We start from the raw sequence: 25,091 nt of genomic DNA, 5'->3' as shown, positions 1-25,091 counted from the left end.
AATGATTTGCCCAGCCGACCGCTTTCTATTTTGTAGAAAGAAAAATAGTAACAAAGTTATAACTAAGACAGTTTTTCTGTAAGCCACCTGAAGGAAAAGTAAGAGCTCCCATAGAGGGCATACATCCTATAAAACTCAAGTACCATATCTGGCCAAAAACAGAGAACAGAAAAAGCAAAGGACCTCGTGATTCGAGCCCGCCGAAAGTGGGCAGCTTTGTTACTTCTACAGCCGAGTAGCTGTATTGAGAAAGTGAAAACAGGGCCGCTCAATACCTTTAAAAGTTTAAAATAATTAAATATTTAAATAAAGTTTTTATTAAGTAAAAAGAAAGTTTAAATGAGTTTTTTTATTAAAATAAAAAAATAATCGTTAGTTAAGGATTATTAAAAACATATTAAGTTTATTAAAAATTATTAACATTATGAATTTAAAAATGATAAAAAAATAAAATTTTACTAAATATATAATTAAAAATAAAAAAATATATGTAATTTTATTAATTATTTTAATTTTTACATAAGTGAGAAAATAAAATAAATAGTTGAAAATTAATAAAAAATAAAAAAATAAATATTTAATTTAAAAATTATTTATTAATTATTTAATTTTTATATAAATTTAATATATGAGGCCTGAAGCAAGGGCTTCGCTGATTTTATGCTAAAGCCGGCCCTGAGAGAAAGAAATGAAGAACAGAAAGTGTTCCCATGGAAGCTTCAATAACTCATTCCGCGTGAAAATCTGAAACAAAAATGGAGAAAAATGTCTGTTAAGCCGATCTGTCGACTGGTGTGCATGGATTCTGTTATTGCTACCAAGTTTGTTCGGAGAGGCAGCACTCTCCAAGAAGTGGGCTTTCAAAGCTAACAGCTGGATTGATACTTAGGCATTATATATCAGATTTTTTTTTTTATAATTAGAGGATTTAAATTTTACTTTTTAAATAAAAAGATAATGGATCAACAAATGATTTAGATGTTCGAGTGCAGGCATTATATATCAGATTGGGATTTAGGAGTTTCCAGCCCAATTTGGCTCAACAGAGACCAATATAGGCTCTCTCTGTGCCTCTCTTTCTCTGTAGGAGGTACCCAACCAAATAGACAAGAAAAAAAAAAGAATTAGTAATTCAGTAATTATATTTGCAGGAAAAAGATCACGCCCTTTTTTTTTTTTCTCTTACTATCTAATTTTAGATAAAAAATTAAAAGTAATGTTGCTATTTCCAACCACTTTTTATCTTTTAAGGACAGTGACTAAAAAAAAATACTTGAACTCCTTTCGTCTCTTTTATTTTTTGATATTTTATTCTAAATGTCTTAAAACTATGTTAAAGTATTAAAACTCTTTTTTTCATATATTCCAAAATAACTTTTCAAGATTTTTGCTTTTTTGCTTTTTGCCATTAAAGATCATGAAACATCAATTTTATAAAAAAAATAATTTTAATATTAAATTTATAACATATTTAAAAAAAAGTCTCTAAGAGATTTTCTCACTTAACCACGTGTCGGCATCAAAGATTGCTTAGAAAGTTTAACAACATTTTCAAAAGGAGTTTGAAATCGTTCACACGGATTGTAAAAGTATGGGACTTAACAACGTGTCGGCTTCAGAGGAAACGTAGAAAGGTTGAATAGCATTCCTAAAAAGAGTATGAAATTATTCACGTGAGTTGTATAGATATGAACTCTGTGTGGATTACATGTATGAATGTCTTATATTTAATCGTGTGCGACGCATGGATCATACTTTCGTATACTAAATCAATTCTTTTTTTCAAATTTCATGAAGTAAAAAGAAGACAAATAATTCAAGATAGGGTTTTGGTTCCTTCTACATATAGGTGACAAAATCTTACCCGACTCAAGGAACTTGACTCAATGTATCTGAAACCAAACTTAACTATAACTTGATAATATGATAAAATAATTTAATATGAACATGAATTGACCTAAAATAAGATGATTTGATCTTGAAAATAAAATGACTCAATATCTGACTTAAAACAACCTAAAACTCAAAATAAACCCAACATTCTGTGATGACTTGAATCTAAATAGATTCGAAACTTGATATAATTTGAATTAAGTTGAAATTGAAATAATTTGCACTTAAAATGATTCAAAAATGTCTATTGTATATGTCCAAAAATTTTCAATAGATAAAGTTGAATATTTAACGCTTTTTTTCAAATTGAATAATCACTAAGATGAAATACATCCACAAAGACATTTAAAAAATTAAAAACTTTGTTAACATATAAAAAAAATATTTGGATAGAAAGACAATCTTGTTTTGGGAAAGAGATACGTATAAAAAATACATGAGACTAAGAAGGAATTAGTCACTATAATATTAGTTGAATTTCATCCTAGTAAAATATATATTTCTTGCATGTCATTGTTTTACAATATTATTTAAATTTCATCCTAATAAAATATTTCTTACTTTCCTTTTATATCAGATGTTGGCATAACAAATTTCATATTCAAATGCTCTATTATAATTTAAATTTTTTATACTTACATCATATATAAAAAGTTTGAAGATCCAATCATGTTAAAAAAGTATCCTTTTTTTATGTATATATATGTATTTCATATTATAAAAAAAAATTAAGAAGCAACTATCTATTTTATTTCTTAATTAGACTCAACATTTTATGCATTTATTAATTGAATTTAATAATTTATTACCGTAAAAAATAAAAAATCATTTTATACAATGAATTTTCTATTAAAAATATTATTTTTATTTTTAATATTATTAACATTTAAAGGTTTTAATCTTAAGAAATATATTAAAAAAATTCAATCAACGTGATATCTCAACTCTATGAGATCTACATTTTAAAAATAAGTTAATAAAATATTATCTAGAAGTGACATTAGTATAACTAATAACACTTATAAGTAAAATATTTTAGAAAATAAAAGGAGAATATCAACAGTAAATTTTTCAAACTTTAAATCATTTTATCTTGTAATAACTTGAATTTTAAAGTGTTTCGATCCACAATGATAGGAAATCCGACTTAAGATGACTCGAAAACTTGAGTGATCCGATAAATGAAGCAACCCAAACCCAAAAATAACCTACCCTAAAACCGACTTGACCGACCCAATTCCCTGCTATACTTGTGCAGGTTCACTGCCACTGCAAGCAAGAAAAAGCCCAGCAGCTTGTTAGCATGCTACTGCCTAATGCTGCTAAACGAGTAATGGACAGTGAAGTACATTGAAAACAAAAGTAGCATACATTTTATACAAGCAAACAAAATCTAGGGTGAGTTCCAAGCCAAATATTGTTCCACGACAGTCCACATGCACTGATCAGAAACAAAGTGGGATCCACTTCTTCCATGTCTCTATGCTGGATCTACCTTCTAGCGCCCTGCATGTACATACTTCGACACAATGGAATGGCTTTAATATCAACAGATGGTGACAATACATCAACACAAAAATCTGCTTGCAAATCAAACTTTCCATTTCCACAGCGAATGTGTGGGGTCCTAACTCCTGACCTTCTCCATTCAGCTATTAATTAGGCTTCCCATTTCACCACATTGGATTCTAACAATAGCATTTGACTTGGAGGTAATCTTGTGAAAATCGACTTCATTTGTCTGATAAGAATAAATAAAGTGGTGCAAAAAGAATAAAGATGGATCCTATGTAAATATTTGGTCTTCAGGGGTGATGTACATACAATGTATGGACCAATTATATTAGATTTTTGGAAAATTTGGAGACCCCTCTGATTGGCCATTTTACTTGGCATTGTGGCTTTGACTGTCGAATTCGGAATGGCACACAAAGGTTCAGGTTGACCATATAGTCGTTTAGCGGAAAAGAAGCCAGACAGGCTGACCAAGCAACCACGTGATATGATCGGCGGTTTATAATTTCTAGGATAATTTGGCAGCAGCTGCACAAGTGACACTGACTTATAACACCCCAAAGCAATTTTCAAATTGAATTTGGCCTTCAAGCATCAAAAGTTTTGAATGGTCCCCTTGGTATTTTCAGAATTTGAAACGCTCCCCTCATTAATTTGCCAGCAAGAAGAGTGATATTGCCGATGCATAATTGATAATTCTGCTGTCTGATTCTACCTGTTCATCTGTTTCAGGCTTCCTTTTGTTTAACAGTCTTCACACATAAATGAAATGAAGCAATGATTCATAAGTTATAAGCCTACTAAACAAGGTGGATTGATTTGGTTCTCACATCACATGTACTAGTATTAAAATTGTTTGAAAACATAGAAGAAATTCTCCCAATGAGTTGGATTTCATCAAAGTGCTATACAAATATTAAAAAATGAGCTAGCATCCAAGTGGGGATTAAGCTTGCAATTTTATTATTATTATTTTTAATCCTAATTTTTGTCTTCTTGTTGTAGGATTGGAAAACAAAAGGTATGGTTAGCAAATATTAATGAAATTTTGTGAAGATGCCATGCCAACTTGATTGGTGAAATCTTTTAGGTCCATACCCTTTTATTAAATATTATGATGATTAAGAAAAGGAGGATGGAAATTGGTAATTTGATCCTTCTCATTGGTTGTGTTTCCATAATGCAAAGTAATGCTCAGATTAGCATTCCATAATGTTAATGCCGATTTGTCTCATGTAAAAATGGGGGCAACAGGGAAAATCAAATCAGGAGAATGGTAAGTGGGGCACATGCCTATCCATTAATACAAACAAACATTTAATGTATTTATGTTAGGACAATGCACATTAAAAGCGTAAGAAAAAGAAACTGCCTTTTTGTAATAGGTCATATGTTTATTTATCAAATGGGCTGTCATTTTACAGGTACTCCTGGAAGGATCTCTCTTTTCTCCATCGGTGCGACTAAGAGCAGATAAGATTAGTAAAACACGGCAATGAGGGATTGTTTCGACAGTAAAAGATTTTGAATTAAATATCTGTAAATGTAAATCTCTGGACAAGATAAGTGGACAAATTGCATACCATTCCAGGGTTGAAGCAGTTTACAATTTGTAGTTAGCTGGCTAAGTAATGCTTTGAAGTAGCATTTGGACAAGAAGTTGTTTCAATGGAGACTTAATTTGAACTAGACTGTCACTAGTTCTCTCCCATGGAACTGTCGGCGGTAAAAGAAGCTAACTAACAGTTAATATTTGAACAGCTTGATTACCTTAGTAGTTTCGAAACACAAACGGTCCAAACCACCAAACACAGTAAAAAAGGAAAACAAGCAAAAGAAAAAAAATGGCGACACCCACGTTCTATCATCGTCACCAACCTCATCAACTATCTCTTTCTCTTTCTATTGCTCACTTCAAGCTTAAACAAAGAACCCTCCATTTCCCCTTCAATTCCATGACAACAAACAAGAAGAACAAAACGACGACGAGGACTACAAGAACAACAAAGACCTGCCATGCAAATCCTCAAAACCACCATGTTTCTCCTTCTTCTCCTCCTCATTTCAGCCATTTCTGCATCTGGGTTCGGATCAATGGGCCCCATCTCCGCCGCATTCGGCGAGGACGGCTTCTTCTGTGCCATTGATGCTAGCGGCAAGCAGGAAGTTATATGTTGGAGCAAAAACAGCAGCTCTGCTTCTTCTTCTTCTTCTGCTACTTCATCTACTTCATCTTCACTATCTTCCTCAGACTTTGCTTCTCAAGTTCCTCAAATGGAAGCTCTCTCAGGCGGTGAAGGTTTCCTTTGTGGCATCTTGGCAAATACTTCTCAAGTTTTTTGCTGGAGCTTAATGGGGTCAGGTACAGATCTTGTTCCTTCAAATTATAAAACCAGGGCTTATTCTTATATTGCTGCTGGAAAGAATCATGTTTGTGGAATTAGAGGGGCTTATTATTCTGATCATGAATCCGGTATCGTTGATTGTTGGGAAATTGTAAGGAGTTCTAATAATACTTTAAGCTCAAAACAGAGTAGTCTGTTTTATGATCAGAGTGTTAGTAATCTTGTTTTTAAAAAGATTATTTCTGGTGAAGGGTTTAGCTGTGGTGGGATTAGAGACGGAGGGCTTGTTTGTTGGGGACCAAATGCGGAATTTTTAGGGGTTTCGAATGTTTCGGAGAGTTTTTTAGCTTTAGCTTCTGCAAAAGGTTCTATTTGTGGCATCCTGGATTCATCTGGTGAGCTGAAATGCTGGGGTAATTCTCATTCTTTTTCCAATCCTCCTGTTGGTATCCGTTTCGTGTCGTTGACAGCCGGTGCTCATCATTTTTGCGGGATTCGAGAGGATAACCATGGGGTGGAATGTTGGGGCAGTTTCAATTTTTCTTCTGTTCCAAGGGGTTCTGGTTTTATGGCATTTGCTTCATCTGACTACACTACGTGTGGCATTAGGGAAGATGATCTGGTTTTGGATTGTTGGTCCGGAAATGCCTCCTTGCCACCTGATTATAATCCTCCGCTGGAATTGTGCAGCCCTGGTCTTTGTCAACCTGCTTCCTGCGGTGAAGCGGAGTTTGCTTTTAATGCAAGTATTCTAAATGAGCCAGATTTGACTAGCTTGTGTGTTAGGAAAGATTTACAGATTTGTTCATTTTGTGGATCAAATTGCTCTGAAGGCTTCTTCTTGTCTAGTTCATGCACTAGGAATGCTGATAGAATATGCACAGCTTGCTCTCTTTGCCAAAACAGTTCTTGTCGTGATGTATGTGGGCTCCAATCATCTCTGGAGAAGCACTGGCATCACTTGCTTAGGCTAGTGATTATAATTGGTTCTTGTGCTTCAGGTTTTCTGCTGGTATTACTTAGCTGGTGTTTCTTTCCACGTGTATTTACTACTAAAAGGGAAGAAGGGACAAAAAAACAGTTTAAGTCTTGCATAGGCAAACCAGAGTTGGATGCTGATACTACTGCTGATTCATTCCCTCCACTTTCTATCACTCCTTTTCCCGGGACAGCTCAAATTTTCAGACTTTCAGAGTTGAAAGATGCCACTAATGGGTTCAAGGAGTTCAATGAGCTTGGTAGAGGAAGTTATGGTTTTGTTTACAAGGCCGTGCTAGCAGATGGGAGGCAAGTTGCTGTCAAGAGGGCAAATGCTGCCACAATAATCCACGGTAACAATCGTGATTTTGAGATGGAACTTGAAATCCTTTGCAATGTGAGACATTGCAATATTGTGAATTTGATAGGTTACTGTTCAGAGATGGGGGAGAGGCTGCTTGTTTATGAATATATGCCCCATGGTACACTGCATGACCACCTTCATGGAGGGCTTTGTCCTCTGAGTTGGAGCCTTCGTTTGAAGATTGCGTTGCAGACTGCAAGGGGACTTGAGTACCTTCACAAGGAAGTTGTGCCTCCAATTGTCCACCGGCATGTCAAGACTTCAAACATTCTTTTGGATTCAGAGTGGGGAGCACGAATTGCAGATTTTGGACTTCTTACATCAATTGAGAGGGATCTTGATCTTAGTGGAGACATGAAGAGTGATGTCTACAGCTTTGGGATTGTGTTATTGGAGATTCTCAGTGGAAGGAAAGCTTTTGACAGAGATTATACACCTCCAAGTATAATTGACTGGGCACTGCCCTTAATTAAACAGGGTAAAGCAGCTGCCATAATTGATCGTTTTGTCACTCTTCCAAGGAATGTTGAGCCTTTGCTTAAATTGGCTGATGTAGCTGAGTTGGCTGTCAGAGAAGATCCTAGTGAGCGTCCTACTATGTCAGATTCGGTAAATTTGTTGCAGCAAATTGTGAAGGATGGACTGGTCTTTTGATCTTCAATTTGACTCCCCAAGTTTTGAGCAAATCCTATGAACAGATTAGCAAAACACTTGTGACAGCTTGTTAATTGAGTATAGCTATTTTGGCAACTGTAAATTTATAATCAACTTCTTGTAAATGAGAATGAGATGCAATGCATTACTTAATATCCACGAAGTGAATAAGGTTCATTTTTTTTCAACTCTACATCTTGTTTCCTCAACATATAACAATTTTGGCCTTCCATTTAACATTCGGCAACTACTCCTTCCTGTATTATGTTCAAGTTCCTACTCAGAGTACTTGATGATGAGCTTAGTATTGTTGAGGAGACATTTGTTTTTGGTGTGATCACATCTTTATCTCATCATTCTCAATTTCATTGAATGTCAACCTATCAGCCAACCACATATTTCGTCCTTGACTACATAATGAATAACTGTCATCAAATTTGTGCTGTACATAATAAATCTTTTGCTAGCAATGCTTTGAAATTTTCACAAGTGCATCTGTAAGCAGTGCAGCAGAACCAGTCCTATGCTGTGGGGAGGCCAAAAAATCTTATTGATTTTATTGCTTTGTCTCTGATTAGCAACAGTAATAGATACAAATAGATTTTTCTCCTTTCAGCTTTAACAGACTTACAACATAGTTATGATCATTTTGCCTTTTCATTTCATCACTTTTGCCTAAGTTCTTTAGCTCTATCATTTCTTACTTCTACTTTACTGCTATTATGTTGGCACCATTTGAATGACTAGTAATTTCCTATGTCTGTACACCCAAGTTGTTAATATAATAATATTAACTTTTGAATTAGAAGACCATGCCTGGGATGGCAAATTCCACCAATACATATTGACTGTCACAAACAGAAAAAGAGAAAGCAGAAAAGCTAGTAGTACTGTAGATTTTCACTGGATTGCAGTTCTGGACCTTGAGAAAACAAACTTGTACTGCATATTTTGAGTCCAGCAACATTTCTTCTTTATCTCCTACTTGTAAGCAAACTTAGTTTTTTTTTTTTAATTTGCCCCTTCATTTTTTTGGATGGGATTATATTTGTCATGCAGTGTGGAGTATTTTGAAGGTCCATTGCATAGGAGAAAAGATTTTTATGTTCTACCTTTTTATTGACTCTACCCTACTATGTATATTCTTCTACTCAATCACATTGCTTTAAGGGACCACCTAGGATTCAACTTAGATTTTCTTTATTTCCTCCCCCCAACCTTCCATGTCTCTCCCTCGATCACAGGCCTTCAATTTCACACTTGCCATCAGTCATTACTTCTAAATGGTATAAGGGTTCCCCGTCTAATGTGTTCCCCTCTTTCCTCACTGTTTGCTGGTACAAGCTTCTGGATTTTCTGGTTGACTATGATCATGAAACTTATCAGAAGCTGGAATTTCTGAATACACAACCGCTCTTGAAATGATGAATGATTTGAGAAAAAATAATAAAAAATCTGCATGAAACGTTTAGTAATAATTGCAGTACTTGCTTTCTCCTATGGGTTTTTTCCGTTTATCATCCGCGTGTATATGATTAGCTATGGCATTAATCATAATAATCTCCTATAACCTTTTTTAGTAATCTTACTGAGGAATGTAGTTCATGATTGTAACTTCAGCATATGAAAGAGTTTTATGAGCCCCTAAACAAACACTTTCTTTCTAATCTGCCATTTTTTTCCTCTCTTTGAACTGTTTTTGCCATGGGATACACCCTTTTTGGAGCATGAACAAGAGAAGCAATACTAATGAATTCACTATACCCACAGTCACAATGAATGGCTACAACCATCTAAACAGATATCAGGATAATATGCATTTTTAGCTAGCTTCACTGAATCAAAACATTTAATCTATGCATTTCGACGGTTATTATTCATATTCCAATCACTAATTTCTCAGAATGATATCAATTATTTCACTTTTTCTTTCAATTGGGAAGGACTAAAGCTTTGATCAAGATCCTTCCGTTAGCTGTTGCGTTCGCTTTCTACTTCTGTTCTTCTGGTTTTGTAGAGCTTTTTTAATGCTTTGTTTAAGTAGCTGTTTAGTTAATTAAATTGAAGAATTTCCCAAGAGAGAGAGAGGAGACAATTGGGGGGGGGGGGGGGGGGGGGGGGGGGGGGTGTCCGAGGGAAAGAGGATGGGAGAGCATAATCTGAGAAAAGAGAGAGTCCAATGTCAATCCAAACAGAAAGGTCGTGCCAACTCTTCCAAGTGCTATAGATCTGGCTTCTGACAAAAAGAGAAGGATTCCCGCACTTGCAGTTCCTTCCAACCCCAAAAACGATAAAAATGTAGTAGTACTTCTTGCTTTCAAGTTTCAAGACAGAACAGTTTAGTGCATCCCTTTTGTTACGTACACTGTTCTCTTCTTCAATTAGGGAAAAGGAAAATGGAAATTTTGCAGCCTTTTGCAAAAATGTCACTAAGATACTCTCAGGTGATCCTAAGAGAAAGCTTTTTTTTCCAAACCTCTTAGAAGATGGTAGCTATTCTTTGGCATATATTCGTAGTAGCAGCTAGCAGAGTAGCAGCTGGAGGAATTCGGTTCATCAACCATGGAATCAAATTGGAGATGTTAAGATCAAATTCCTTCCAAAACTATTGTTTGGCCTTTGGCCCCACTGTGTACGTAATGGGTAGGGAATGCAAGGGAAAGCTGTAGAAGAGAAGATGGGACAAAGGTACATTAGAGGCATGAGAGAGAGGGGGAGATGTTCTTTCAACACCAGGTGCATAGGTATGGGAATCCAAGTCGTCCAAGCACTTCCAGACAAATCAGTTTCAGAAGTGCAAAGAACCTTTGCTTTATGATCTAGAAAAGAGGAAAAAAGGATCCTAAAAACCAAACAAATAAAGGCTCAGTATCACTATTTTGCCTATCTCTTCTCTCTTTCTTTCTCTCCAACCTACAGCTTCCTTCTTACACTTTCTAGGTCACACAAAAACCTACTGCCTTCACTAAGTTTAGAGACCAAAGTAGGAAAAGAAGTGGCCTTTCAGGTGGAATGACGCCTTGAGCTTGTATTAGCTACATGCCAAATTGCCAACTCAAAAGCAGGGGAAGATATGTTTCCAGGGAAAATAAAGGGAAAAAAAGGGAGGTACGGGAGCACATATTGTCACCTTTAAGCCAACTTAATTATGACTGATTAGAAGTTTATCCAAGAAATCTCCCTCTTTTCTCTTTCTGTTGACAAGATAACTCCTTTTTTTTTCAGTATATATATAACTCCTTGCCTCCTTTCTCTAATGCATCTTCTTAACCTTAACAGCTTTTCTTCATTTTTTGTTAGCTGCTCTCAAGTATATATATGTATGTATACTCATGCTTGAGTATCAACCTCCCAGCTGTGATGCTTCTTCACTGTCATAGTCACCATTGTGCAGGCAGCATCATCATTTGGTTTTGGACCTTAAGAGTAACAGGAAACATTTTTAAGTACCCAATATATAAACATATATTTATGCATCTACTCATTTGCATATTCATATCATCATGCTTTGCATATATTAACTGTTAAATGCACATTTTGTATGCCTGGCTCCCTGTATGCCATTTGCAAAGCCCATCAAGAGTCCGGTGGCCTTCGTGGATGGCATGCGAGGAGCCATGCATGCATTCTGCTGTCTTAACGATGGAGGGTGTGTTTCAATCTATGGTCAACCTAATGTCTAACAGAAGTTGGGATTTCCATAACAAAATAAGCTTTTTAGTCATAAACTCTGAAAACTTTGCAGGACCCAAGGTCACAGGTAAGATCTTCCAAGAACTCTTGGATTAGTTCTTTCTTTTTGGCTTCTGACTGGTTCTTTTCTCATCTTACGCTTCGGGAGGGAGAAATCTGATGCCTGGGCTGCAGTTTCTGTTCCTCATTTCTAAGGTATGAAAATGACTAAACGAGTCACAATCTTGCACAGGAATATCCACTGACTTAATAAGCTCCCTGGTTTTACAAAATTCATTTGTGGTATCTTTGCTGGTTGAGAATCTGGTAGTTAATTATATCACAAAATTAGCAAGGTAATTATATAGGAATAGGCACAAGAAAGCTGTAACTACTGAAGAATTCAAACTAAGAAACTACAATACGCCTTCTTTGTATATGGTGTGGAAACGGGTATATTTCTATTTCTTTTCTTTGTACAATATCGTCAGAACTGTATTGGAACTGTTTAAATAGTATACCAAACAATCAGTAGTTTCCCTACAGGAACAAAGAAAAAACGACGGTTCTCCACAACCCCAAACGAACAAGAGCCAGCAAGTCAAGAATATGAACTAGGGGGGCTGCGCGAGCTTTCCATGCTTGAGGCTTTAGAGGAAATGCTCGGAAAGGTGGTCTTCTGTCCTAACTTGATATTCATCAGATCAGAAACAAGACCAGGCTGTGAAATTTGAACTCCTTCGATGTCGATGTCATTAGTCAACATTCTCACGGCTCTTGACATTTCTGGTCGGAGCTTGGCTGTTTCTTGAACGCAAAGGAGGCCCACCTTGATGAATCGAACCGCTTCTTCTTCAGGGTAGTTCATACCTACTATAGGATCTACCAATTGCAGAATGCTGTTAGCCCTGTAGAGTTCCCATGCCTGATCGTTTACACACATAAAGTCAACATGTCAGTAAAGTTATTCTCTAAACTGAACGAAAGCTCTAGGTTTCGTGCATCAATGCTGGATTCACCGGTTACTTCCAATAACATTACCTTCTGAACCAAGTAACGTTCACCATGCTCTAAATCATAATTGACAACAGTCTGCCCGCTGATAATTTCCAAAAGTAGTACCCCAAAACTATAAACATCTGTTTTTCGTGTCAAACGTCCGCTGATGGCATACTCTGGAGCAAGATAGCCTCTATCTCATTTGCGATTGCAAGAAATCCCATTAGCCACGGTACTTCAAGGAGCATAAATATCCAACCACAAAAGAGAGATTTATCAATTTTATGGGAAGAAACCAGCAATTTTCACTTACAATGTGCCCGCGACATGAGTACTAATGTGAGTAACATTATCTCTTAGAATTCTTGAAAGTCCGAAATCTGAAACTTTTGGTATCAAATTCTGATCCAGAAGTATGTTGCTAGCCTTAATATCTCTGTGCACGATGTGTGGCTTAGCTTCCTCGTGAAGATAGGCAAGCCCTCGAGCAACTCCTAATGATATAGCTCGCCTTGGTTCCCAACCAAGTTTGATTCTGTTTTGCTCTCCACCTATTAATCAAGAACATAGCAACCAAAATTGTCTAACAGAAATCCATTGATTTGTTCACTGTCTGATGAATTCTGGGCATTCTACGTTGTTTAATACATCAAATGTCATCTTATCAAATCAATTATTCATATATGGGATGAAACTGATCAGAATATCAGACTAATAAACAAGTTTACCTAGTAAGATCTGCGCCAGGCTATTATTTTCCATGTAATTGTAAACCAAGAATCTGTTAGCTCCATCCACGCAGCACCCCTTAAGTGTAACAAGGTTTTCATGTTTAAGATTGGAAAGTGTAATTATTTCAGATACAAACTCTCTTTCCCCACGCATCGATTCAAGTTCAACTGAAAGCATTTTTACAGCCACGACAATACCATTTCTAAGCAAGCCCTACAAGGACCCAGTACTCACATCAGCATTTTAAGAAAATTAACCAGAGTGTTTTGTTCAAGGCAAAGAAGTAACCTTGTAGACAGAGCCAAAGGCACCTTCTCCGATCTTGTTTGAAGCAGAGAATCCATGAGTGGCAGCTTTCAGCTCACTATAAGAGAAGACAGTAAAATTCTGATCATTTTCTTCTTCGGCTTCTGTATATGCAGAAAGAAGAAAACTAATGTTGAATACAGAAGAAAAAAAATTCAATCTCCAACACCAAAACCTCTTAACCTGTTTGCATCAAAACAACATAGTCAAAGGTACAAGAAAGAGATAAAAACACCCAACATTTTACCCGGTCCTCCTCTATCGATGGCGGTTTCTGATGCAGAAGAAAAACAATTTGAGAAACAGGAAGTTAACTTCATGTCTTTGGCCTGCCTGGGAAACCTTGAACTTTGCCACCCCCAGAAAAGCTCAATTCCAGAAGAAAGATGAACCCTTGAACTTTGCCCCCCCCCCCAGAAAAGCTCAATTCCAGAAGTAAGATGTTTATGTTACTTGGAAAGGTAATCAGCTACGAGGAGGAAACTCTACAGGTATGCAACTACTCAAGTACATTAAGGCTTTGGATTTTGGGAACACAAGTATCAGCTAAAAAGGAAAGAGGAATGAGAACACAAGCTTTATGCCTATGGATTTTGACTTTTAAAACGAGGACTTTGGAGTGCTTCTCCAGGACAAATTTATAAGCAATTCTAAAAAATTACTACTAATTCTATTTTTTTTCCAATATAATTGGTTGAACAATAACAGACAAGAAACAATATGAAGTTGGTGGAGTCATTTGGGTCAGAGATTACACTAACTTCTATAAAACCATATGAAATTAGACATTTAATATTCATTTCATACACATGACATAACTCGATTTCACAAGATTGAAACAAGAAAAATGACCATCTGCATCAACCCGCCAATATAGACTTGACAAAGTTGAGAATACCCAAAACCATATACTATTCCAGAACCCAATTATTATTTGGATTTTGGAAGCCATGCTAATTCAATTAATGGGAAAACAGGGTGCTTTTCATTCTTGAATTGTTAACATTGTTAATCTAACTGTTAAAAAAATTAGACCTAATACTATATAAATATTTTAAAACATAAATACCTCTTATATATTTTTTTAAATTTAAGCATATTCTTTTTTAAAAAAAATTACTTATTATTCTTTCAAAAGTCTTAATCAGAAAAAAACACTAAAAAATTTTGATTTGAAGGATTGAAAATTTGAAGTTATATCTGCCTTCAAAATCATAAACTTTTTTTTTTAGGTAAAATTCATTGTTATCAAACTTTCTATTTCTTCAACAGTTTGATATTTTTTTTCATTGAAAAGACTGTATTAAAAGTAAATCTTTTGTTTAATTATGGATATTTTAAATTTGATGGTGTTCGGTCAAGAGATTTATTTTTTATTCTTGATTATTAATTTTGTTAAAAAAAATTTACTCAAAATTTGTTCGTTGAGACTAAGGTTTAAGATGATTTAAAAAGAATTTGACTTAATTATTTTATATCAAAAGATTTATTTTTTTAAAATATTAAATTTTATTAAATATCAAAGTGAAACAAATTACAGTGTTCACAAATCTCATTTTAGAATTTTATTAAGTTTTAAGTTTTTTTTTCTATCAAATATTGAATCTTATTAAATATTAAAATGAAATTTATTAAATTTTGGAAAAGGACATGAGCAAATTTTTATTTAAGAGAACATTTGTATTTTAAAATATTTTTGTGATATTGAATATAAAGTTTTTTAACATTGACTAAAAGTATTAACAATCAAAATAGTTAAGGGATCAAAAACATCATTTTGAAACAAAAAAGAATTTTGAGAGAATTTTTTTTAATTTTATNCAAGTGTTCATGAGTCAAGTTCAATTTACACTTCTAAAAATTAAACCAAGTTTAGATTTGATTTATCTACGCTCCCTCATTTAAACCACTTTAAAATAAAATTATTATTATTATATTAAAATAATATTTTTATAATATATTTGAAAATTAAATTAAATAAACATTTTATTATAATAATATTTCGTAGCAAACCCGGTATAAGTCTAAAATATCCTGCCCAAGACGCAACCCAAATTAATCAAGCCATATCGAGGTAAGGTAAGGGAGACATGACAGCTTTATTTATTTTCTGAAAAGGAAAAAGGGCGGGAGGAAATGTCAAACATGAGTTATGCATGGTCACTCTAGTCCCTAAAGTGTGAATTCAAGTTTTGTGCTTATTTAAGCAATTGTTGAATCCAACTTGACTTCAATTATTAAAAATATTATAATAAATGATAATGTAACATTAATATATTAATGTGATAAGATAAAATGATTATATGATATATGATAAGTGATGATTTGATTAATGATAAATAATTAATTATTAATTATAAAAATTTATTTAATTTAAAATAAAAATATAAAAATTTGAAAATATTAATTTTTTTTTAAGCAAAAACTCTAACCATCAGCAAATTTGGGGGTTTATACGTAGTTTAATTCACATTCATCCGCTTGAAAATAAATAGAGGGCAGAGAAAAGAAAGTGAGAATTGTATTTTGTCACTAGGCTGGAAGAACCAAAGGCCCAAAGGCAAAACAAAAATTAGTCACAAGAAAAAGATTCACTGCCTGTAAATATATATTCCAGATTAAGACATGCTAAACAGGTCAAATTTTGGGTGCCCAGCGGTCTGATGCTCTGTTTCACTTACATTATAAAAATGTTCATCATCTTTTGATTTAATTATTGTATTTGTCATGCACCCAATCTCCAGCGTTTAATCAATTATTGATGCAAAAAGCTAAGTTCGAAATTTGGAATCTCTCTTCCCTATTGTTTTTGTGGTTGTGAGTGATCAGACAGTGCTCTTTCGACCTCTAAAAACTAGCTTGAATAGCATTGCCCTGCCCCTGTAATCAATACTTAGGTACAGAAGCCAATCCCAATGGGTAGCCCAATCCCTTTTCACATTGCAAGGAGAACAGATTCTGAGATGTCAGAGCCAAGAGGCGACCACAACGATTGCATTGCCGTTGCTCTAATCTAGAATTATAACATTGAGTGAATTCAAAAGTAAGCAGACAAACTTTTGGCCCTTTTTTTTTTCATTGTTGTTGATCTTAACAGGCAAGGGAGCAGACGCTGGAGTGGAAGCATATTTTAGGCTATTACAAATTCCCATGTCTTGTACATCCAATGGCATATGTCAGAGTTTTACTGCCATGTTTAAGCAGTTTCTGTTAGGGTGTCATGAGGCTCAACATCCCTTTGAGGAAGATTGCAAATTCTATCAGCTTCTTGCTTTATTCATAGAAATCAGTCTCAGAGACAAAGTTCAGTTGCAAAATTACCAACCTGGGCTGTTCTTTCCTGATCCTGCATGTTAGTTTTCAGCTTCTCAGGGCAAGCAATTCCCTACTTCGTTGTGCCTGAGGAACTCGAGGGACAGAACCTATATTACTCCGACTTTTCAATTTGTTGGAATTTTTATGTTTGATACAATTTATTGTAAAATAAATTTATATTAATTCATGATATATTATAATAAAAATTCAAAACACAAAAGTATAATAGAATCTTGGTACATGATTTGATTACTCATATTTGACAGTAAAATTAATATTAACCAACAATAAAAATAATTCTGACTAAATTAACAATTAAAATTCAATTTACTAAGATGTTCTTTGTCTTTTTCTATGCAACCCTCCAATGAGGGAAATTTTAATATTATTATAGACGGAAAAGGAGAGTTAGCTATACAAATTCCTAATCTCACTAATTATAGAATTTAAGATTATTTACACGCATCTATATTCTTAAGTCCGCATATAATATTGGATTCTAACTAATATTATTAGATTATATTATGAATTAATATTATCTCGTTATTAAAATTAAATTATCTTAATATAATTTTAATAAAATATAAAAAAAATAAATAATATAAATCCATATTTTGATTTTCTAAAAATTCCATCAATCTTCCACTTGAACTACTAGATATATATATATTCGACAGTACCAACATAAAAATTTGTTCTCTAATTATTTGAAAAAAATTAAAAAAATTAACCACACTCGTATTAATCTCACATTCATATCTGACACTCATTCTAATTTGAAACTCCTTATTATAAAATTTTCATATATTTTAAGTCCATTTTCCAGGCAATGGATTACAAGATTTTGAAGCTATAAAATAGTAGTACTAGAATTTTGAAGAATCTTTGAGCTACAAGTGGGCTACCGACAGGAACTTTAATGGTCGAAATTTACAAATGAATATTTTGACAGAGACCTTGACTGGGCACATTCAGGGGGCCAAAGCACAGAGCAGCAGCCAGACTCTGAAAGTCTCAACGGTGTAATGATGTGGTGGTCATCTCAGCCTCTGACTAAAATAAAATTGTACAGTCAAGAAACGGGATTATTTTAAGCCCCCTCTTTTTTCTGGCATCATCCGTTTCCCGTTAGGGTCGTTATCAAATTACATATGGTGGGCCATCATATACAGAGAATTCAATTACTAATTTGATTTTTGATATTTTAGTGTAAGGCATCACAGTTTGTGAATGACCTTGAGGCAGGGGAAATGGTGACATGCCCCTAAAAGATCGTGATGTCAAATATTACTTGTATTTGTCAAAAAAAAAAAAAGAAGAAAAATAGGAACATGAGAAAAGAAGAAAGCAAGAAAGCAAACCATGAGAACAATACTTAATATTTAATTGTAGGAGTTTTATATGGGTGTCTGTAGTCTTCAATTTGTGGAATGAGCCATGTTACGAAGATAGGTTGAAAGAATAGTGGAGAACACGTGTAACTCATATAACAAAAATATTGCTTTAATTTCAACTTTATTTGATTGACTTAGATTCGCAATTTGATCCAAGAACATACTATTGAAAATGAAATAAATTACATAAAATCATTAAGGTTTCAGAGTTTCTTAATTGTCAATTGACCGATGCTGAGAGTTGATCCCTTTGGCCCCTCGATATCCTTGATTTGTCCTTTACCCTTTCGCAAGGGCGGCCCTAGGGTGAAGCCACCCAAGCAAGGGCTTTAGGCCCCTAATTTGGGGAGGCTCTAATTTTAGAAAAAATTTATAATTTTTATAATAATTATAATATAATTAATTATATTTAAAATATATAAAAATTAAAAAATATATAAAAGTAAAAAATAACTAATAAAATTATTTATTCTCTTACTTTTTTAATTAAGTGCTTAATAAATTTTAATTTTCTATTACTTCTTTATTTTTAAAATGCTATTAATTCTCAACTATATTCTCATATTTCCAATAAACTAATAGTCATATGTATTTAATCATCTCCAACAACCAAGTTTTTCTCACTTATTTCTCTTATTTTCAATCAATGCATTTAATAATTTTCAACAGCTATTTTTTTCCTATATATCAAACCAATTATTGTTTTTCAACGTATAATATTTACTTTTGAAATATTCCTTTCCCATTTGCTCTTTCTTTCTTTAACTTCAATTTTTCTCCAAAGAATACACAAAAATTATGTTCCACAAATAAGAGATGCTTTATTGAAATTTGTAGAAGTTAGTGAAGATCCTAAAACTAAAAGTGAAGCTAATTGCTTAGCAACATATGAGCTTGAAAATTGAGTTTTTGTTGGGTATGACTATTTGGTATGATATATTGTTTGCTGTTAACTCTGTTAGTAAAAATTTGCAATCAAAAGATATGTGTATTGATGTTGCTATAGAACAATTAAAATGTCTTTTTTCTTTTTTGAAAAATATAGAGAAAATGGATTTGCATCTGTTATGATTTTTTTTAAAGAAATTGCATCTGAAATGAACATAGAACTTGAATTTCGTGATACACATATTATTTGTAGGAAAAAATAATTTGATGAGAATGTTGACAATGAAATAACTAGATCTCTTGAAGAATCATTTATAATTGATTACTTCTTGTATATCGTAGATCAAGCAATTTTTTCACTTCAAAGTAGATTTGAACAATTTAAGATATATGAAAATATTTTTAGTTTTTTATTTAGCGTTAAAAAGTTGAAGTCATTAGATGATAATAGTTTGAAAGAATACTGACTTAATATTGAATGTTCCTTAAAATATAACAACTATTCTGATATTAATGATTTAGATTTATTTTTAAAGTTAAAAATTTTAAAAGAAATTATACAAGAATAAAACAGTCCAATTGACATACTTAATCATTAAAAAGACTCGATTCTTTCCCAAATGCATATATTGCTTTTAGAATAATGTTAACAATTCTAGTAAGTGTTGCTTCAAGAGAAAGAAGTTTTTCAAAATTAAAATTAATAAAATCTTATTTAAAATCAACAATGTCTCAAGAAAGATTAAATGGATTGGTTATATTATCAATTGAAAAAGAAATATTAGAAGAACTTAATTATAAAAGTTTAATTAAAAATTTTGCATCTCAAAAGGCTAAAAAAATAAAATTTTAATAATTTTTTAAATTTTAATAAAAAAATCTTATTTAAATATTTCGTTTTAGGCCTTTGAACTTATTGGGCCACCCCTGCCATTTCCTTTATTTTTGATCATTTTCTTACTTCTCAAACTCATTTAGAAAATTTTCCTTTCATGAGATATTTACTCTTTTTTTACTTTGTTCTCCAATTTGTCCATATTTGAATGATTGAATAACCTCTACACTCTCAGAGAATTACTCCAAGCAGACAGAACTGAACCGGTACAAAACCTAAAAAAGTGAATAGAGTAAAAGTTTTTATTTCTTAGAGTACTTCTATTTTTTGGTTAAATAAGAATTTACATTAACTAAAATAGAGACAGTTACAAAACTCCCACATCTTGGTACAAAGTACTAAAGAAACAAAAGCTAGTTCATCATGGTACAAGTTAAACTCAAACTCTAAAGCAACATCTGTTCTAGCCAGTGCATCTACTTTGCTATTAGCTTCCCTGAAGATAATATTAACTTTGAGTCGACCCTCTTGAGAAGGTTCCTGCAATCACCAATAAATTGAATTTAACAATTTGTTTTTATTAAAAAGTCATTCATAAGTAAATGGTTTTAACAGGCAGTGCCTCCAATTCCAACTCTAGTGAGGTGAGGTGATGCCCAATTGTCTGCCAAGATCAATCTCAGAAGAAGGGAATTGTAATCAACAAACAATTAATCTGGTACGTGTACTGCATGGGAGCACAATCTGAAACCCACCAAACTTAGGGTATTTTTGTCATGAAAGTACGAACTTTGGACAATAATACGAATAAAATAAATAAAAAAATAAACAACAAAAAACCAAAACAATGTGAATAAAAAAAAAAAAGCGGTTCACTTTAGCGTAGTCTCTCTCTCCATCCATGGTGTTTTGGGTGGAGCTTTACGCAAGCCCATTACACCCGTCCAAGGATTCTCTATATCTTTCCCTTCTCTTCCGTCTCTCTTCGTTTCCCATCTCTGTCTTTGGCAGAGAAACGAAAGGAAATACAGAACAAAAGACAGACCCTTTTTTTGTTTTCCTTCTCTTCTCCTTCCGCTCCCAACCAACTTTTCTTTCAATTTTTGATTTGGTGTTTTAGGCAAAAAAGGGAAAACCCAGAAATGTTTATATGAAATTGAATCAAACTTTGTTGTAAAAATCCTTACTTTGTAAACATTTCCAAAAATTTCCAATTTTTTTCCTTTTATATCCAACAACGGCAAAGTTTCCATGGGGAACATCGGAAGTAGCGGAGTAAATGGCCGGCGAAGGACCAGCGGCCGGAGAAACCACCCTCCTCCGCCACAGCCACCTCCTCCAGCACAACCGCAACCTGAAATCCCCACCAACCGTTACGTCTTCGCAGCCGCCACGCCTTACCCGCCCCAATATCCGAACACGAACCCACCCCATTATTACCAGTATCCAGGTTACTATCCGCCTCAGCCGCCGATGCCGGTGCCGCTTCCTGCTCCGTACGATCATCATCATCGAGTTGGGCCCCACATGGAGCCCGCCAATTGGAGTAGGTATGCTTGTGATCCGATGATGCCATCGCACCCGGTGCCGTATATAGAGCATCAAAAGGCGGTTACTATAAGGAATGACGTTAATTTAAAGAAGGAAACTTTGAAATTGGAAGCTGATGAGGAGAATCCTGGGAAGTTCTTGGTTTCTTTCACGTTTGATGCTACTGTTGCTGGAAGGTATAAAAATTCTATCTTTTTGGTTAAATTTTCAAATTTTGTTATTGATTAGAATTAAATGGTTGTAGCTTTTGATATATGTTGCTTTTGATTATATTTTACTCTTGAATCTTGGGTTTGGTCAGAATTAATGTGATTATTGTTAAATGCTTCTTTTTCCTTTTTTTTTTTTGGAGAGCTTGAGATGTAAATTATGTCAAATTAGATGGATAAGTGTACTACAGTTGGAGAGATATGCAATTTTAGAGGAATAAAGGTTTGGCAAGCCATTTTAAGAACAGAGATTATTTGGAATGCATGAAAGATTGTTGGGATTTTTTGGGGGGATCACTTTAAGTAGTGTTTTGTAGTTTATTGGCTATAGAGGATGTAAGGTTGCCTTTTTTATATGAGGTTTGACTGTTATTGAAACTGGGATTTTGTTATGTTAGTCAAAATTTGGATCTACTTTAAACTAGATGCCAAGACAACATGAACAAGGAAGAAAACTCACCAAATGGTGTTTCACCTCATTAGAGGTGTTTTGAGTTCTCCCACTCTCTCTGTGTTAGAGTCCAAGCCCCATAATATACATTTTTTCCTTGATAGAGAAAATGTCAATAGGGTTATTGTGATGAAGACAAGAATGATGGTGATATTTTGTTATCCTTTACATTTCTGCATCCTAGTCAGGAAACTCGATATCAAAACTTCTCAATTAGAGTAATATGATGGAATGGAGAGCTTAGATTGCTTTATATTTAAGGAGATTTAGAAAAGATTATAGAAAAGAAAAATAATTGATGGGTTGAAGTTCCACACCAGTTGCATAGCAAGCACTTAGCTGTCTGAGTTTCTTGTAAATAATGTACTATATTACATTTGATATCATCATTTTTCTATGCACTTTCATATTTATTAATATTATGGTATTTTTGTGCTTTGATTCATTGGTGTAATGATATCATTTGTGGTACTTTCATTTCTCTCGCATCATGACAAAGAAATACTTAATTATTGGAGCAAATATATGTAGTCTCTCTCCAGAAGCTCCTTTTTTTCTTCTTTGTGGAACGCATTTTATGCTTTGAGGTCATGTGGCAACTTATCTGAAGTTCATATGTTGCTTCTCTTCATTGTAGAGTTGCCAGTATTTATGTGAATCCTGTTGTATCTCTGATATAAGTTCTTAACAAGATGTAGTGTTTGCTTTGCTTTGAAAACAGCATGACTGTTATTTTCTTTGCAAAAGAAGGTGAAGACTGTAATCTGACACCAATGAAGGAAAGTATTCTACCACCAGTAACTGTGCATTTTGAACAAGGTCTTGGACAGAAGTTCAGACAGCCCTCTGGAACAGGGATTGATTTCTCTATGTTTGAGGAGGCAGAATTACAAAAAGTGGATGAGGTGGATTTCTATCATCTGGCTGTGAAAGCAGAGGCATTGCCTGTCAACCAGAATGGGTCAGATGGAAACAAAGTGTCAGGAGCCATGAATTCTCAGATAACTCAGGCGGTGTTTGAGAAGGAGAAGGGTGAATACCAGGCAAGAGTAGTGAAACAGATTCTCTGGGTGAATGGTATGAGGTATGAGCTGCAAGCAATATATGGGATTGGAAATTCAGTTGATAATGATGTTGATGCAAATGATCCTGGAAAAGAATGCGTTATTTGCCTCTCAGAGCCTCGGGACACAACTGTTCTTCCCTGCAGGCACATGGTAAAAACAGCCGCTTCTTTTCTCTTCATTTCTTTTTTCCTTTCTTTGGTCGTTTGCAATATTGACTGAATAGGTCAGAAAATAAGGGTGAGACTCAACTGGTGCACCAATTAGTTATTCCTTGTTTTCTTGCACAATGGTCAAAATTACCTGGTTGTTACAGAAATGCTATTATGCTGGTGGGTTTCACATAAATGGTCATTTGACCAATTTTCAATTTCAAAACCATTAATGTCTCTTCATCTTCCTCCATAAAGAAGACAGAGAAATGGAGTAAAGAAAATACTATACTCTTATTGCTGGTTGCTGATGCAAGTTCTTTTTGTTCATTTTGCAGTGCATGTGTAGCTCCTGTGCAAAGGTTTTGAGATGCCAGACTAATCGGTGCCCAATTTGTAGGCAGCCAGTTGAGAGGCTTTTGGAGATAAAGGTGAACAACGGCCCTGATGAATGAGCAGAGAACATGTTATTATAACTATCTTTCTGTATAGTAAAGCTTGTTGTTGCCTTTCTTTTCTTTATCCACTTTCTTTTGTCTTATCACTTTTAATTTGCCTTTTTGTCCTCATCTCCTTTGTTTTACATGTCAGGCCTTTCTAATAATCAAACAGGAAGTTGTAATCAATATGCTACATGGTATGAATGAATTGCTGAAATTTCACACTAATATGGATGCCATTTTGCTTGCATGTTTGAATGCTATATGGTAATAAGTTTGATTCTCATTTTCCAATTTGGTCTTGTGGAAGAACCCAAAATTTCTTTCATGTTCAAATTTATTTACTTTTTTTGGATGTGAAAGAAGAATTTACTCGGTTCATTTCAGGTTACATACTAGCCTTCTCATTTATATGGAACCTGCTAAAACCAATCTTAACGATAGTCATCCAGCCCTGAATTTCATGACTCTAGTCTGGATATGCACAGCAGTCTCAGTTTTTATCATTCTGCAGGATCAGCTATTTGTCTATGACAGCAGTCGTCTTGCCTTGGATTATCATGTTTCTGTACGGTAAAATGGAAGTCCAAACTCCCAAAGGTAAGGTTGCAAGACTGTTGTGATGCACCAGACAAGCAACAACTAATCTTGGGTGTCTAGCTTTTTTGTTTTGCCTAATTTCTTCGGGATGAACAGTTGGAAACCGACTAAATTTTTACCAAGAGCGGAAAGGATGTGCTTAGTCAGTTTGTTCCAATGGGCTAAGGCTGTTTCTATTCTTGAAGAGAAAAAGGGCAACAATTCATCAAGTGGCTGTTCTTCTTCATTCAACAACCGATATAAACACAATAATTTCCTTCACTGCTCCTGAGATTTAGCTTCAAATTATTGATGGTAATACGTCACTACAATTCCTGGATCATCTTTTGGTTTTTTCGGCCATGCATTGTCTTGAGGTTGAGCTTCAACTTATTGGTGGTATCACATCACGTCACTGCAATAAAAAGAATCTCGCATAGCTGTGGAAACAGATTGAATTGAAATATAACAGGGAAAGGTGATCGCATTACGTCACTGGCTTACTGCATTAAACTGAATCTGGCATTCCAGCTTTGGAAACCGATTGAGATATTACAGGGAAACTGTGCAAAACCACCGACATGAAAAACAAGCATAGATCTTAGCGATTCACAGTCTAAAACAATACGACTGTGCAGTTTCTACATAGATGGAGCGGTCTCTGACCATATTTCATCCGTGCTACTGCGGCTGTTGCCACCATGGAAAAGAGTATATAGCCATGAGTAATGGAGCAGTGCTAATTGCCAAGAACT

General features: G+C 34.3%; 3 protein-coding genes and 1 long non-coding RNA gene across 7 annotated transcripts; 3 read left to right on the top strand and 1 right to left on the bottom strand.

The window, feature by feature from the left end:
• Positions 4,995-7,942, top strand: LOC18597941 (serine/threonine-protein kinase-like protein CCR1). Its single transcript, XM_018121176.1, has one exon. The coding sequence runs from the start codon at positions 5,425-5,427 to the stop codon at positions 7,747-7,749; it is 2,325 nt and encodes a 774-aa protein (XP_017976665.1). The 5' UTR covers positions 4,995-5,424; the 3' UTR covers positions 7,750-7,942.
• LOC18597940 lies at positions 10,597-12,428 on the top strand. Its single transcript, XR_001927850.1, has 2 exons — positions 10,597-11,637; positions 11,968-12,428. It is a non-coding gene; the product is annotated as an uncharacterized LOC18597940 (long non-coding RNA).
• Positions 11,831-14,234, bottom strand: LOC18597939 (putative serine/threonine-protein kinase). 4 transcript variants are annotated; one of them, XM_018121179.1, is made up of 6 exons: positions 13,706-14,116; positions 13,441-13,562; positions 13,149-13,365; positions 12,734-12,971; positions 12,463-12,613; positions 11,831-12,346 (listed from the first exon to the last, which is right to left on the bottom strand). In XM_018121179.1, the coding sequence occupies exons 1-6, from the start codon at positions 13,776-13,778 to the stop codon at positions 12,023-12,025; spliced, it is 1,125 nt and encodes a 374-aa protein (XP_017976668.1). In that variant the 5' UTR covers positions 13,779-14,116; the 3' UTR covers positions 11,831-12,022. The 4 variants fall into 4 exon arrangements, 3 of the variants coding, with proteins under 3 accessions (XP_017976668.1, XP_007027314.2, XP_007027315.2); XM_007027252.2 differs by having other exon boundaries at positions 13,149-13,354; positions 13,706-14,114; XM_007027253.2 differs by having other exon boundaries at positions 13,149-13,354; positions 13,441-13,516; positions 13,706-14,114.
• Positions 20,736-24,007, top strand: LOC18597937 (probable E3 ubiquitin-protein ligase LOG2). The gene is made up of 3 exons (XM_018121181.1): positions 20,736-21,617; positions 22,823-23,318; positions 23,656-24,007. Exons 1-3 carry the CDS (start codon positions 21,142-21,144, stop codon positions 23,770-23,772), a joined length of 1,089 nt encoding a protein of 362 aa, XP_017976670.1. The 5' UTR covers positions 20,736-21,141; the 3' UTR covers positions 23,773-24,007.

This window comes from Theobroma cacao, chromosome 5, assembly GCF_000208745.1.
Source record: "Theobroma cacao cultivar B97-61/B2 chromosome 5, Criollo_cocoa_genome_V2, whole genome shotgun sequence".
NCBI classification, from domain to species: domain Eukaryota; kingdom Viridiplantae; phylum Streptophyta; class Magnoliopsida; order Malvales; family Malvaceae; genus Theobroma; species Theobroma cacao.
This window is presented reverse-complemented; position numbering and strand designations above follow the sequence as displayed.

Bases quoted from the DNA above. Each gene is read 5' to 3' on its own strand.
- LOC18597941 (XM_018121176.1), top strand. From the start codon at position 5,425: ATGCAAATCCTCAAAACCACCATGTTTCTCCTTCTTCTCCTCCTCATT.
- LOC18597939 (XM_018121179.1), bottom strand. From the start codon at position 13,778: ATGAAGTTAACTTCCTGTTTCTCAAATTGTTTTTCTTCTGCATCAGAA. The intron at 13,366-13,440 runs GTTACTTCTTTG...GGGTCCTTGTAG, and splicing joins CCTTTGGCTCTGTCTACAAG to GGCTTGCTTAGAAATGGTAT. The intron at 12,347-12,462 runs GTAATGTTATTG...GTAAACGATCAG, and splicing joins AACGTTACTTGGTTCAGAAG to GCATGGGAACTCTACAGGGC.
- LOC18597937 (XM_018121181.1), top strand. From the start codon at position 21,142: ATGGGGAACATCGGAAGTAGCGGAGTAAATGGCCGGCGAAGGACCAGC. The intron at 21,618-22,822 runs GTATAAAAATTC...CTTTGAAAACAG, and splicing joins GATGCTACTGTTGCTGGAAG to CATGACTGTTATTTTCTTTG. The intron at 23,319-23,655 runs GTAAAAACAGCC...TTCATTTTGCAG, and splicing joins TTCTTCCCTGCAGGCACATG to TGCATGTGTAGCTCCTGTGC.